We start from the raw sequence: 16445 nt of genomic DNA on the forward strand, positions 1-16445 counted from the left end.
TGTTTTGTGTTTCATGAAAGTGTTCGTGTAGTGTGCTGAACTGGACACGTGTTCGAAGTGTTGTGCAAGCGTGTTAGCCTGGTCTTCAAGTGTGTCCCCTGTTGTGCTAACCAGGGGCAGGCTGTGTGTCTGTTGTCCTTTGAGCTTGCGTATACGTGTCCAGACTTTGTGTGTCTGTGTATGAATTAATGGATGTCAAGAAGGTGTGCCAACTCTCTCGTTTCGCCTCACGGCGCACACGTTTTCCTAACGCCTTGGCCCGTTTGAACAAAATGAGGTTACCCGACGTGGGGTACCGACGAAGGATACCCCACGCCTTGTTCTGGGCCTCTCGCGCCCGCCTGCAGTCCTCATTCCACCACGGCCTCCGCTGGTTACGCGGGGCACCAGAGGCGTGGGGAATGGACTTTTCGGCGGCGTCGAGGATGTGCGCCGTGAGGAGTTGGGTGGCTTCTTCAACCTGTAGGTGTCCTATGGATGTGTGGTGTAGTTTCGATGTCTCTGTAAATGTGTTCCAGTTAGCTCGTGCTTCATTGAACCTATTATGGGAAGAAGAACTGCTTGGGCCGTTACCTATATATGTTAGTGAAGTGGGGAAGTGGTCACTGCCATATGGGTCAGTGCCCACTCCCCACTCAAGACATGGAAAGAGAATTGCCGAACCAATAGCCAAGTCAAGATTTGAGTACGTATTGTGTCCTATGTTATGGTATGTAGGCTGTTTCTTGTTGAAAAGGCATGCTCCAGGGGATGTTAAAAACTTCTCTATCAGGCGACCTCGGGCATCCGTGCGAGATGAGCCCCAAAGAGAATTGTGTGCATTGAAGTCGCCTGTAAGTATGTATGGTTCGGGCAGCTGGTCAACCAGCGCCTCGAAGTCGGTGCTCGTAAGTGCAACATCAGGAGGAATGTATATGGAGCATACCGTTATCAATCTATTAAATATTATTGTGCGGACGGCTACAGCCTCGAGGACAGTGTTCAAGGTGACAGGGTGGCATGCTAAGGATTTGCGGGTGATTATGGCAACACCGCCAGAAGAGTGTGTGCAGCCATCCCTGTCTTTCCTGTATACCATGTAACTATTCAAGAAATTTGTGTGTTTGGAATTCAGATGTGTTTCCTGGACACACATTATACTTGGCTGATTGGCATGCAGAATCTCATAAACGTCGTCAAGATTATTCAGAAGGCCTCTGCAGTTCCATTGAACTATGTTTTCTCTTCCCATTATTATGTGTTCAGAGCTACTGGAGTGTGACTGTTTATGTAGGGTCTTTCGGGGCTTGGACTCTTGGGAGGGGCTTTCTGGCCTTCTCTACTGACCTGGACGTCGCAGCCCGTTCCTTCCGCTGCGATGAAAGCCGGAAGGGCTCGACGTCCATGTCGTCATCTGAAGGCAAGGGGGTGGCCAGCGGACTGGGCCCCCTTGGCGTGGTACCCTTTCGGGCGTTCTTTGCCTGCGCTGCCAGTGCCGAAGGCGTGGGGAGCACGACAGATGGCACAGGCAGTGAGGCAGGGGAGGGGGTCGCTGCGACTGCCTCCGTCTCCATCTCGTCCGGGCCCTTGCGTGTGCTTCGGGCCGGTGGAGAGGAGGAAACGGTGGGTGCAGCAGCATCCCCACCGGACGTGGATGCCACCACAGCCGCTGCTGGCTCAGCGAGCGGTGCGGAGGCGGGTTGGGCTGCTTAGAGGCAACCCAGGGGGGGGGGCGAGGGCGGGACCAAGTCCGACTCTCGGTACTGGGTCCCCGCCGAAACAAGACGCCGCTCCGCCCCCCGGCGAGCTGCGTCGGCGTACCTCCCCAGGGGAAAAGAGGCGAACCTCTTCCGCGCCTCTGGGAAGGTGATGTTTTCAGTGATTTTGAGATTTATTATTTTCTTTTCCATCTGGAACCTTTCACACGTGCGGGAGTACGCAGCATGAGGTCCATGACAGTTGCTGCACATTAATTGTTGAGCCTGGCAGTTATCTGTATCATGATCTTGGGATGAACATTTTGCACACGTTGTTTTGCCGCGACAGGAGGTGGTGCCATGCCCGAACCGTTGGCACTTGAAACAGCGCCGCGGGTTCGGGATGTAAGGCCGGACAGAACAGTGAATGAAACCTGCTTTGATGGATTCGGGGAGTGTGGAACGGTCAAATGTCAAGATTATATGCTTTGTCATGATTTGCTTATCATCTCGCCGCATGGTGATGCGCCTCACTGCCGTCACGCCCTCGCCTTTCAGACCTTCGAGCAGATCGGCTTCCGTCTCATTTATCAGATCTGGCTCAGAAATCACACCCTGAGAGCTATTGAGGCTACGGTGGGGTGTGACTCTGATGTCCAGATCTGCCATGCGATTCTGGGTAAGGAGGCTTGTGGCTTGCTGGTGAGTGTTCACCTCGACCAGAACTTCGCCGGCTCTCAGTTTCTTGGCTTGAAAAGACTTGCCAAGGATGCCTTCAAGGAATTTGGTGATAAGGAACACTGACTGGGAGATGGGATTTGATTTGTCAAGAGATTCAACAATCAAGAAGCGCGGATAGTTATCTGGCTTTTGGGATGCAATTGTTGGCAAGGGTGGGAATGAAGCTTCGGTGCGGCCCCTTTTCGGGGGCCGATCACGTTTGGGGGGGGGGGGGGGGGTTTGGAAAATGCCATATGATACATTGGGAAGCAGGGAGACGGGGGTACTTTCTTCTTTGACCTTACCCTGGTAGCCAAAGAGGTCCCGGAGCTCCCTGCCTGGTAGACAGACAGGGAGCCCATCCGCCGGAGCTTGACCTGGGCTCCGACGGCCACCGTTAGAGGTTTCTACCCTTCACCTTAAAAACACATCACCACGGTTGGATCCAGCTTATGTTTGGGGGCTCGGGGTCCGCGGTATCGCCAGTACCGTCACCAAGATTGCTCAAGGTGCCCCGTGCGGGGATTTATGATTTGTTTTTCTTGCTTAAATTTCTCACAAGTACGAGACCACGCTGCGTGGGGCCCCTGGCAGTTGGCACAGGTGAAACTCTGGGTGTTGCAGTTTTCGGACGGGTGGTCATGTTGGCCGCATTTCGCACAGGTAAGGCGGCCGCGGCAGGAGTTGGTGCCATGGCCAAACCGTTGGCACTTAAAACAGCGCTTTGGGTTAGGGATGTAAGGCCGGACCGGACATCGAACAAAACCTGCATTTATGTATTCTGGAAGGCTCGACCTGTCAAAAGTTAGGATAAGATGCTTTGTAGGTATTTGTTTGTCCTCTCTACGTATGTTTATGCGCCTGACCCCTGTTACGCCCTGACCTCGAAGGCCCTCCAGCAGGTCGGCTTCAGTTTCATTCAGTAGATCGGGATCGGAGATCACGCCCTGGGAGCTGTTTAAGCTGCGGTGGGGCGTGACCCTGATGTCAAGATCACCGATTCGGGTCTGGCTCAAGAGTTTTTCTGCCTGCTGCTGCTTGGTCACTTCGACCAGCAATTGCCCAGTTCTTTGTTTCTTGGCTTTGTACGCCTCACCAATTATACTCGTCAGGAACTTCGATAATAAAAAGACAGACAATGAAGCGACAGATCTTTCTGTGTCAGTTGACTCAACTACAAGAAAACGGGAATAGTTGTTTACAGTTGTTGGAAAGACAGTTGTTGAAAGAGGTGGAAATGGAACTTCGATGCGGCCCCTTTTCGGGGACCGATCACGTCTGGGGGGTGGTTTTGAAAATGCCATATAGCATAGTATAAAAGCAGGGAGACGGGGGTACTTTCTTCTTTGACCTTACCCTGGTAGCCAAAGAGGTCCCGGAGCTCCCTGCCTGGTGAACAGACAGGGAGCCCATCCGCCGGAGCTTGACCTGGGCTCCGACGGCCACCGTTCGTGGTTTCTAACCCTCCACCTATAAACACATCGCCACGGTTGGATCCAGCTTATGTTTGGGGTCCGCGGTATCGCCAGTACCGTCACCAAGATTGCTCAAGGTGCCCCGTGCGGGGGACAACCAGGCTGTAATTGCGGGGAATAAATAGGTAAAATACGATGGTGCCGTTGTGTCAAGATTACGGTGCACATTAAATAGCCCCAGGTTGTCTAAATTAGTCCGTATCCCTCCACTATGCTGTGCTTCATGGCCCAGGTGTTGCTTTTTTTAAAGATTAGACAGCGTAAGCAAAAGCAGGCATTTTCTGTTGTACAGGAGTATCTGTCCCCACAGTTGGCCTCTTGTAGCACTGCTAGTTTAGCCGTGATCAATTGTGGCAGCATGGAATCCCCCCCTCGGCTATCCAAAAAGAACCCATGGCAGCATGCTACCGAAGCGTGAGTGGACGGGGCTGCAGCACCGGGTGGGCCGTGGCCCAGGGTGGAAGTCCTCTGGAGCTTAACGGGCTCAGGCAGCGTTGGGTATGCACCATCCCCGGGAAACGGGCACTGGATAAGGGGTGCAAGAAAACATACAGGCAGTCCACAGCAACACTTTCAGCTCCGAAACAGGCTAAGTAGACTGCATGCGCACACATAAGCATGATATAGAAGACCGATTTCTGTGGCAGAACACAGGGCACTAACTTTCATTGTCCCGTCACCTGTTAGTCCCCGGGTAAGCATCAAGTAAGATTACTTTCATAGGCTGTACCAAGCATAAAGCGCCGAGCGCACAGCATTTGCTGTATTCAATACGCGACGGTACACTTCGTCTGCTCAGGAAGCTCGCTGAAGCGGATTAACGCAGGCGAAATAAAAGCAAACTATTCCAAGTTTTCTTACCTTCAGCACTGCCGAAGACCAGTTGCACAATCTCAGCGTCGAAATCGTGCATCGATCTGTGGTGGACGAGGTTATCAAAAGTTGCAACGCGGTGACCGTATTTGTCACACTTCATGTGGCTTTTTGAGCTTGTCCCCTCTTTGTGGTGCACGTTTCTCTCGTGTTTAAGCATGTGTTTTCGGTGCGAAAAGACCTTGTCGCAGTCAGAGCAGCTCCGACGATCCTCATCGGTGGGAGCAGCACTCTACGAGCCCGCCATGCCGCAGAAACGTAAACATGCCGCAAACCTCGGTGGTCAGAGCACGGCCGGATTCGACTCTCCTTAGAGCAGCGCGCATTTCTCCCATAAAAAAAGGCGATCCTTAAAAATGACGTCACATCCGCTTGTAAACCAACCAATCAGCGTGTTTAGAATCGACCAATCATGGTTCCGCTCCTGCTGTCCCCATATTCTTGTACCGTCGGGGCTATGTCCCTCCCTTGTTGTGGCGCCCCAAGTGCCCATTAGTTTTCAGTTCGTCGTTTCCGTTAGGTTGAGGTACGTAGCTACCGTTATATTTAGTTTTGTTTCCATGGTAACTACCACACTTTTCACGTACCGGAACTACGAAATGGGAAATTGCGTTAAGCCGATGGCTGTTTCGCATACTACTCAGGGTTCCCCTGCGGGAAGATGGTGTAATTTTAAATGCAGAGCATTTCTTTAACTCACGATGTCACCCGGCGTTGTCGGCGTTGGCGTGCCTCGGCGTCTGCAACAGCCGTTCCAGGTGCGCCCTCTCCCCCACTCCTCTCCCGCATCACGCTACCCTCCTCGCTCTCAACAACAGGTCCGCACCCCTCCCCCTACACTATATAAAAAAAATAATACTAACCGGCGTCTGGTTCCGATCCCACGACCCTGCGGGCGGAACGCGAGGTACATGGTGCTCTTCCCACTGCGCCACAAAACCGACACAGAATGAAAGGCTACGAACGCACCTTATATCCTTGACTCATTCAAACTACGTCAAGAAGCTGCTGATACAACGCATTTACTACCACCAACTCCCCAAACAATAAACGTTAACGTAATACACCCATCACCTATGCGACGCATTTACTCGAGTCCCCCTCGCGGGGAGATGGGCCCTTTTTTCATAAAACATTCACGCTGCCATCGCTTCGCACTTTCCCCATGAAAAACCAGGGTGATAAGGCAGGTGATTACGGTCAGGGGGACGCGTACTGTCAGATGAATTTGCAGTTGATTACACAACTGCGAGCACCTAAGCTGGACGATTGTCGGTGCGCATTATTTGTGCGCGCCGTGGGCAGTGACGATTATGCGGAGGCACTTTCTACCCTTCTGACACGCACCTCAAACCTATTTGCGCGCACACGCAGCATTAGGACCAGACGGCATCGTTCATTGCATTTTTCTGTTGTTTTTGGGCCCAGCGAGATCACGCTTGAGAAGTAAAGTGAGAAGCTCGATACAGTGCCAGTGCGCTCGCTCGGCACGCACGAAAACAGCGCGTGCACATGCGGAGCTGTAAATATACTTACCAGAAACCAAATGATCGCAGTAAACTTTGGCGTATCTTGTCTGTTGATGCCACCGCCGTTGACAGGACGAAACCACCCCTAGGGCACTCGGCGCGACGCTTCGGCGACATCTTTCGTCTTGTGCACAGCGTCAGGCGCCAAAAGGAAGCTCACCAGCTGATCGTTTTCACATCTGCCTCTTGTTCGCATCGACGTGTTACTGCAGTGTACGTAGTACTGAAGTACTATTAACCGCCACCCACGAGCTGCTAACCAACAAGCACACCAGAAAACTCCCGCCAACGTTATGGCGAATCGCTGATTCGCCCTTCCCATAAGGCCTTGCGGCAGCGCGATTGGGCCGGCGGTGAATGCTCCTTATACTTTCCAGGAACTTCGATAACAAGAAGACGGATAATGAAGCGACAGATCTTGCTGTGTCAGAATTACAAGAAAACGAGAACAGTTGTTTACGGTTGTTGGAAAGACAGTTGTTGAAAGAGGTGGAAATGAAACTTCGGTTTGGCCCCTTTTCGGGGGACAATCACGTTTGGGTTGGGGTTTAGATAATACCATTTAGCATAGTACAGAAGCAGGGGACGGGGGTGCTTTCTTCGTCAGCCTTACCCTGATAGCTGAAGAGGTCACGGAGCTCCCTGCCTGGTAAACAGACAGGGAGCCCATCCGCCGGAGCTTGACCTGGGCTCGGACAGCCACCGTTCGTGGTTTCTAACCTTCAGCATACAACACATCGCCGCGGTTGGTTCCAGCTTATGTTTGGGGGCGCGGGGTCCGTGGTGTCCCCAATACCGTCACCAAGATTGCTCAAGATGCCCCGTGCGGGGATGATGTCGTCCGGATATCTGTGAAATGACCGCAGAAAGTTTCCACGAATTTTAAGGACATCCTGTAGATATCCAGACGAAAGGCAATAGGGACATCGCCTGAATATCCTGTGGACATAAAGTGGGCGTTCACGGATATTCTCTGCACATTGAATATCGGGGAAGTTACATTGAATGGACATCCACAGGATGTTTTATGGTTTGTTGGGTTAATTGTTCTCTGATAAAGGTAGCTCGTTTCCTGTCCCCGAGTGTTAGTCCTAACATTATTCGTTCCATGGCCCATTCAGCCGACCTAAGCTTGCTTTCTAGTTGTTTAGTCAGGCGCCAAGTTTGAGCTCCGTATGTCATCACCGGCAGTGTGCACTGGTTGTAGATTTTTCTGAGTGACAGAGGTAGCTTGTCATCCGCAAACCTCAAACGGCTCAAGTATTCCCCATTTATACTTAATCCTGTTTCCCCACTCAAGCTTTCTAAATACCCCCTCGACATGCTGTGAAGTTTTGGAGATCGAATCTCCATGTCTTATTCCCTGTCGGATTGGGGAATTTACCGCTTCGCTTGTGAAGGGTTATCCTGCTTGTGCATTCCTTATATATTCCTTCTAGAGACCTTATGCAGGTCTCTATTCCCTGGTCTTTCATTGCTTTTAGCATGGCTGTGGTGCGTACAGAATCTCCATTCGCTGGTCTTTCAGTGCTTCTAGCATGGCTGTGGTACGTACAGAATCAAATGCTTTCTTAGAGTCTATAAATATCAGGTAAAAGGGTTTAGTGTATTCTGCAGATTTTTCTATCCCCTGATTGACAAGGATGTGATTCCTAGTCGAGTACCCTTTCCTAAACCGAGCGTGCTCTCTGGGTTGCTGGAAATCCAGGCTGTCACATACATGGCTCACTATAAATTTGGTAAACAGCTTGCAAAGAACTGAGAATAGGCTGGCAGATCTGCAAATCTTGAGGTCCTTGGGATCTCCCTTCTTATGAACCAGAATAAACCAGAATAATGTTGGCGTTTTTCCAGGCTATGGGCACTTTTTGAGTCTTCAAGCATTTCGAGAATAGTACAGCAAGCTTTTCCAACACAATATATCCTCCCTCGTTCAAAAGATCTATGGTTATGCCATCGTCACCTACAACTTTTCATATTTTCATGCCCTTGAAAGGCTTAACTTCCCCTTCAGTTACTAGTAGGACACGGCAAGTTGAGCTTGTACTCTCACTAGTTTCCCCTTCTCTCAATAAAAGGAAGCTCAATCAGTCGATAAATGGAAGCTAAAACTCCATATATTAGATAAGTGGAACTTCTTTTGAATAAAAACCATCTAAATGACCGTCATATCTCAATAAAATTGTTTTTTTTTTTAATGCCGCAACACTGCCGTGCTCTGCACTATGTAGGCTTCATCACAATTGAGGCGGCGCAGTCAAAGTGGCAGGTCAGCTGTCACTTGTACCAGCAACGCCTCTTTTCAGGGCAAACCTTCTCGTATGCCCAAAGTGCCGACGAAATCCGAGATCGAGAAAAAAATCAAGGCAGACGTTGCGAACTAATTGTAATGCTGCTATTGTGCTTTCCGTTTAATCGGAGGTTCAGTATATTTGAAGTGTTTTGCAGTCCCCGTGGGCTTCGTATTAACAGGAGTCGACTGTCTGCGAGTTCTGCACACCGGATAGCCAAGAGACACCTGATGCTAATGAAACCGTCCTGCTGCGAATTTCAGAACTTACCTGCAAATACTGCTGTGGCAGAAATGTTGGATTTTCCGTTCCAGCCCCTGGTGTGTTAGGACTCCGGAAGTTGTTGGCTAGAAAGGCAATTGCTTCCCTTCAGAAATTTCCGGTTGGTCGCTAAGGATGGGGTATGCCCTCACTAAAATGCTTTTAAAGTGCTTCCTGCAGCACCAGCTTTCTTCTTTGGTCCTTGCATGCTGGCCACGATGACAACTAAGGTATTAGAGTGAAAACAATAACTAGCAGGGACAAAGAAGACACCTTGAAGGCACTTCTGTTCCCAACATATTTACATTGCATTATCTAATACGATTTCCAAGCTTTTTGGTGCAGCTTAGGTTTCCTGTATTTTTTAGTACTTCCTTTCCCTAACTGTTTTCAAATAATGTATTGGCCAATCCCCCTGAGTGGGTACGTGTTATTTTCGTTTTCGACAACCCTGCTCTTCTATTTCTCCAATGAAGGGGGGAGGTGGGTCTTTGGACAATTTTTTTATTTTCAGTGCCAGCGTGATGAAAATTGGCAGGCTTGAGCAGTTTTTTATGCTGATTTCAAATATGTAATTGGTTTTAACATAGCAGAATTTGTTGAAGAATTACAGTCATTTGAAATGAATTTATTGAAGGATTTTTTTACGGGGGTTTAGAGCTATTTCGCTTTATCAAGCTCAAAGATGAATTATATGGACATAATGCCAAAAGTCCACTCTGCCAGGCTATGCTATTTTTATTCATTTCAAAAGCTTTTGCAAAGTATGAAAAAAGTGAACATTTCATACCAACAATTTCTATAAAATTATTTCATCTTTACTCAATTTCGCTTATAGGTGAACACTGTCAGAGTAATAAAAATAGCATAGCCTGCTAGATCAATTCAATACGAATACAATGATACCAGTCTTGTACCCTGTAAGGTGGAGCACGGTCTCGCAAAAAAAGAAACTGAGAAAAATGCATTTGAAGTTTCCGATCATGGTAACTTTTGTTACAGCACAGCTACAATAACAAAAATGGCATCACTGTGTAGCTCAGTTCTTTATGAAGAAAAGCACACTAAGTATGTGCCTGTACCACAAAAATAAGCATAAAACATTCAGCGTAAAGCCAAGCATAATCTCTGAAAACGGTTGAGAAAAAGTAGATTTTCTACTAATAAACTTCAGAAACCAGATTTACTATTTCCCAGCTTATTCCCGTGCCTCTGAAAACTACATACAAGCCCACACATCACATACTGCAGTCTCTTCTGCTACCTGTAATGCTAAAGCACAGCAGTCAATGAAAAAGTGACATTATTCCGTTATGCTTTTCAAAACTAAAGCAAAGACGTAGGTGAATTGCAATTTTCTAATCAACGCTAGGGCTGTACAAATAGCATCACCTGCTAGAGAAATTCAATACGAATGCAATGATACCAGTCTTATCATCATAGCTATACTGCAAGATAAAAAAAACACCCCGTAAAGGGGTATTCACACGAGAGAGAAATCCGCCGTTTCGCTCCTAGGAGTGCGCACCACGTGACCCCTACGTCACGGTTTCTCTCCGGCGCACCGCCTCCGATGGGAGATCGGAGCTTCTGCTCGCGAGCTACGGGATTTCGTCTGCTCGTCGGGCAGCTGGCCGCGACTGAAGTTCTAGAGCGGTTGCAGGCACTTTATTTTTATCGCTTCTTAATACATTGGACGCGAAAATGCGTGGCGCACATGACAGGCGCACTGAGGGAGCCGCGTATACCACCAGCACGGGCGCTTGGCGAGCGGCGGCTGCGGCTGCGAAGTGGCGCAGGCCGGCGCCGGTAGCTTGAGCGACAGCTTGTTATTGCTCCCCAAGGCGCAAACAAAGCTGCGTATACGAGAAATGGAGTAATGATGTGATGGAGAGTTGCTTTAAAAATCGTCACCTGAGCCGCTTGCCAGAGCGGCGATCGAATATTCGCCGCGGTGTTAAGCCTAACATCAGTATGCGGGCCTGTAGGTGGGCCGGTCGGCTGCTACTACGTCGCGCGCCGTTCTCTCCGCGCGGCAGCACCTGCATCGCGTCGACGACCAATTTTTGGTCGGTTGACAAGATCAGTACGTATGCGCATAACAGAAATTGCCGCCGTCGCGGAATCGGCGGTGCTACGGCAGCTATGCTTTCGAGATAGGCGGCTGCAAACAGTGATGTCCGTCCGAAAGTCGCATCCTCCGTGTGAGCGAAGGAGCTAGCCGAGCGGAGGTCCGCCTGCGGTGACGTCACGACCTCCCTCGGATTTCTCCGCTGAAACGCTCCGTCGTGTGAATACCCCTTAAGGGGGAGAGGGATCTCTCAAAACTAAAAACTGCAGGGCTGTAGCTGGATATTGCAATTGTGTGATCAACACTAGGGTTGTACAAATAGCATCACCTGCTAGAGAAATTCAATACGAATGCAATGATACTAGTCTTATCATCATAGCTCAATTGCAAGATAAAAAAGACCCCGTAAGGGGGAGAGGGATATCTCAAAACAAAAAAAACTGCACGGCTGTAGCTGGATATTGCAATTTTGTGATCAATACTAGGGTTGTAGAAATACCATCACCTGCTAGAGCAATTCAATACGAATGCAATGATTATCACGAATTTATCACGTCCAAGTCCACGATGACAAATTCCATGCCACTTTCCGAGCTTTCGCTCGCTGGTTCTCTGTCCGAAAGTTTCAACTTGCGCTCTATCGCCGACTGCGACGCCAAACGCTTCTTCACATCCTCCGCATGTTTAGCACGCCTGGCAGATTCACCAGCGGTCTAATACACGGTGTCGATGCGGTCCTGATTGGCACTCGAGGAGCCGGATGATGGTTCGCTGACGCCTGAAGCACTGCAACTTGCCATGGCCGGAGATTCCAAAAATCTGTCTCAGACGCAACAGGCAATAGCGTCCCCATGTTCCACGCGCGTTTCTGCCGCTTCCTGCACGCTTGACGCGTAATTTTTTTGATGCGAACATCTCCCGGTATTCTAGCACGAAAAAGAACACGTTGCACCAAATTACAGCAGCAGAGAGAAAAAGAGACGATGAGATAAACTACCGTGGAGGCGAACGCGAGGAAAGAAAAACAAAAATACAAACGCAAAAGGCGCCTGGTTCGCCGCGCCAACCAAACCCAGCCAGGGCCTGGCGTGTCTTCAAAGCCTTGCTGCGGCCTGCCACAACCAGCCGGCGCCCGCTGCAAACTGCTGCCATCGCCCGGGGCATCACCGAGGCAGGCCTGGCAGAGATTCTTGCGGACCAGTTCACCCAGTCTGTCCAAGCCCGCCCGCCTCCTCCCCCTCTCCGGCGGAACGTCACTGCGGCCGTCCTGCCGGAGCCCCGGGTCGTGGCCCTGTGCATCACGGAGCTGACCTTGCGGGAGCTGCAGGCCGCCCTGGACCGCTGCCCCAAAACGCAGAAGCGCCCCGGGAATCGATGGGGTGACGTACCAGATGCTGCGAAACCTGGACGTCACCCACCTGGGGCCACTCCTGCGGCTCTTCAACCACGCGTGGACAACGGGCATCCTCCCGGCAGCCTGGCTGGTGGGCCTGGTGTCTCCGATCCTCAAGGTGGGCAAGCCGCCGTCAGAGCCAGAGTCTTACCGGCCGGTGTCGCTCACGTCCACGGCGGGCAAGGTCCTGGAGCACGTGGCCTTGGCGCGCCTGCAGTGGATCGCCGACCAGCGGGCAGTGTTCCGGGAGCAGCAGAGCGGCTTCAGGCGGCACCGCTGCACTGCTGACTCCCTGGGCGATGTCGTCTCCATGCTCGAGCAGGTCCGCCACGACAAGGAGGTGGCCTACCTCCTGCTGCTCGACATGAAGGCGGCGTTCGACACTGTCCCACACGGCGCCATCCTGGAGGCGCTGGACGGCTTGGGCGTCGTGGGGCACCTCAAAGCCTACGTGCAGGCATTCCTCGCTGGCCGAACCTTCCGGGTCAAGGTCGGCCGGGCAACCAGCAGCCCACGGGACGTCTGCTCTGGGGTGCCCCAGGGGGGCGTGCTAAGCCCCTTCCTGTTCAACCTGGTGCTGGCCCCGCTTCCAGACTGCATCCCCGCTGGCCTCCAGTACCCAGTGGGGATGGCGGTCTATGCTGACGACATCGCCATCTGGACGCACAGGCCCACCGGGGAGAACAGGCGCGTGAGGGCGTGCCTGCAGACGGCACTGGACTCGGTCGCGGCTTTCCTGGCAAGCCGCGGCCTGGTGCTGTCCGAGGCAAAGACACAAGCCTTCATGCGGCACCCCTCCGGGAAGACCGCCCGCCGTCAAGCGCCGGAGTTTGTCCTGAATGGCAAGCCCCTTCCATGGCGCCTCCAAGTCACATATCTGGGGTTCCTGGTGGACTGCCGGCTCACCTGGATGATGATGATGGTTGGGTTTTATTGGCGCAAGGCCGACTATGGGCAAAGAGCGCCAAAGAAGAAGTTACTGAATTATGATGAGACGTACATACTAAAATATCTGACTAAAAGTAAAGGTGATGCAAAACAAAAGACAATGGAGATGGCTGGTGTATAGGGCCAGGGTGATTACACATGATATGACAAGAGCTGCAGAAAGTTTACCTCAGCTAAAAACTTAAAAACACTGACTAGAAAACATGGGTTCGTCGGCTAAAAAGTATGATGGGTGCAAAGGAATGTGTCGTCTGTATAATTCAGGGAAATGTTTGTGTCGTGTTGTGTCAAGTGCCTTGCATGTGATTAGTATGTGGACTACGGATAGGCCCTTTCCACACCTGCTACACGTGGGTCCCGAAGTTCCAGTGAGCAGGTGGGAGTGCGTCGCATGTGTGTGACCTATCCGCAGCCTAGCCAGGGCAACTTCAGTGTATCTGTTGTGTGAGTCAGTTATGTAGCGTCCCAGTTGCGGTTTTGTTACGTGTAGTTTGTTGTCTGTTTGTTGACTCCAGTGTAGTTGCCATGTGTTACGAAGCTGTCGTCTGATGTGTGTCTTTAGGTCGGTGTAAGGTACTGTTGTTATGTCAACTGTGGTCATGAGAGCAGCAGCACTAGCCATTTGATCAGCGGTCTCATTGCCAGGGATCCCACAGTGACCTGGTACCCAGCATATGGTTATTTCTAAATCTGAAGCATATGCAGTCATTATGACCTTTAAAAGAACATTGATTACATAGTTTTTTGACGACCTTCCTGATGACAATGCCTGCACAACGCTTAGAGAATCTGTGTAGACGATGGACTTTGGAATCTTATGTTCGAGGATGTGGTTTGAAACGAGTAATATGCCATAGGCTTCTGCCGTGAAAATACTGGTATGAAAATTCATTGTCTTAGTTACGGTAAAATTTGGTCCGTGTGCTGCACAAGATACAGTAAAACCAGTTTTCGACGCGTCACTATAGAATTCTGCGCGCCTGTACTTGTCCTGCAGGAACAGGAAGTGCTGCAGAATTGCACTCCTTGGTACCCTATTTTTTTCTACTAATGTGAATGATAGGTCGCATGATATAGGATGTAGATGCCATGGTGGAATTAAATTATGGATGGGTGTCTTGTGCGTATCTGAAAGAGGGACCGTGAGTGCAGAAGCCTCCTCCCTAACTCTGAGAGAGAAAGGTAAGGAAATAGATGGCCTATTTAAAAAGAGTTGCAAGTTTGATGTATTGTTCATGATGGGATTAAAAGGATGGTTGGTAAGGGACACAATCTTAGATGCATACAGCAGGTCAACATACTCCCGCTGATGCCCTAGACACCACTTGTCGCACTCGACATAAAGGCTTTCGACAGGGCTAGTGCGGAAAGCGCCGCATGAGAGGCGAAGGCCAAGATGCAGCACTGGGTCGAGCATTCTCAGTGCGGTCTTTGTCGCCGACCCATACACGACACTGCCGTAGTCGAGCCGGGACCCCACCAACGCTGTGTACAGGCGCAGCAGGAGTTGTTTGTCGGCCCCATAAGATTGATGTGAGAGAACCTTAAGAATATTCATTGCCTTTAGGCATTTACATTTGAGCTGTTTGACATGAGGAATGAATGTAAGTTTTTCATCGAATAAAATGCCTAAAAACTTGTGCTCCTTGTTCACAGGAATTGGCACATTCGCAAGAGTGATGTCTGGGTCCGGGTGGACCCCACGCTTCCTGGAGAATACAACACAAGAGCTCTTTCCGGGATTAATTTTAAAACCATTCTTGTCTGCCCAGCCCGCAAGCTTCTTGACGCCGAGCTGGACTTGACGTTCGCAGATGGACATATTACATGATTTAAAAGATATCTGCACGTCATCTCCATACATGGAGTAAGAAATTGTAGGCGGCAGTGACTTCCCAAGGGAGTTCATTTTTACTATGAAGAGAGTGCAGCTTAGAACTCCGCCTTGCGGCACGCCATTTTCTTGCACGTGTACCTTTGACAGTGCAGAACCAACTCTGACGCGAAAGGTTCTCTCCGACAAATAGCTAGCAAGGGTGTTAAACATATTACCAGAAACACCGAATGACTTCAGGTCAGTAAGGATCCCATAACGCCAAGCGGTGTCATAGGCCTTTTCAAGGTCGAAAAACACAAACAGAACTGTTTATGCACGAAGGCATCCTTAATATACGACTCTAGTGCCACAAGTTGATCATTCGTGGATCGCCCCGCCCTGAAGCCTGCCTGGCAGCTCTCGAGAAGGCCGTTATACTCCAAAAAGTACACGAGCCTCCGGTTTATCATCTTCTCGAGAAGCTTGCACAGGCAGCTGGTCAGGGCAATGGGTCGATAGCTAGCGGGAGAAGAAGGGTCCTTCCCTTCTTTCAAGAATGCTACAACTATGGCATCCCTCCAAGACTTTGGAATGTGCCCCAAAAGCCATATCTTGTTGAAAAGGTGAAGAAGTGTTACAAGAGTGTCTGTGTGTAAGTTCTGTATCATTGTATATGTAATGTTGTCTGGGCCTGGAGCTGAGGGTTTACACGTGCTCAGAGCAGCCCTCAGCTCATGTAGTGAAAACAGGGAGTTGTACGAAGTCTGTGATTTGTTGTTGTCGTGTAGGGACTTCTTTTCACAAGAGGCTTTATGTTTCAAGAAAGTGTTCGTGTAGTGTGCTGAACTTGACACGTGTTGGAAGTGTTGTGCGAGTGTGTCAGCCTGGTCTTCCAGAGTGTCCCCTGTTGTACTGACCAGGGGCAAGCTGTGTGTCTGTTGTCCTTTGAGTTTGCGTATACGTGTCCATACTTTCCGTGTGTCTGTGTAGGAGTTTATTGATGTTATGAATGTACGCCAACTCTCTCGTTTTGCCTCACGGCGCACACGTTTTCCTAATGCCTTGGCCCGTTTGAACAAGAGGAGGTTTCCCGACGTGGGGTACCGACGAAGGATACCCCACGCCTTGTTCTGGGCCTCTCGCGCCCGCCTACAGTCCTCATTCCACCACGGCCTCCGCTGGTTGCGCGGGGCACCAGAGACGTGGGGAATGGACTTTTTGGCGGCGTCGAGGATGTGCGCCATGAGGAGTTGGGTAGCTTCTTCAACGTGTAGGTGTCCTATGGATGTGTGGTGTAGTTTGGATGTCTTTGTAAATGTATTCCAGTTAGCTCGTGCTTCATTGAACCTATTATGGGAAGAGGAACTGCTTGGGCCTTTACCTATATATGTA

General features: G+C 50.4%; 1 protein-coding gene across 1 annotated transcript in view; it reads left to right on the top strand.

The window, feature by feature from the left end:
- Positions 1-16445, top strand: part of LOC144153302 (uncharacterized) — a 28998-nt gene that overhangs the window by 8774 nt on the left and 3779 nt on the right. The window contains exons 3-4 of the mRNA XM_077684954.1: positions 12022-12210; positions 12254-13211. Coding sequence (XP_077541080.1) covers positions 12022-12210; positions 12254-13211 — 1147 coding nt within the window. The remainder of the gene's footprint in view (positions 1-12021; positions 12211-12253; positions 13212-16445) is intronic.

This window comes from Haemaphysalis longicornis, unplaced genomic scaffold, assembly GCF_048455015.1.
Source record: "Haemaphysalis longicornis isolate Haplotype H1 unplaced genomic scaffold, Haemaphysalis longicornis Haplotype H1 scaffold_9, whole genome shotgun sequence".
Taxonomy (NCBI): domain Eukaryota; kingdom Metazoa; phylum Arthropoda; class Arachnida; order Ixodida; family Ixodidae; genus Haemaphysalis; species Haemaphysalis longicornis.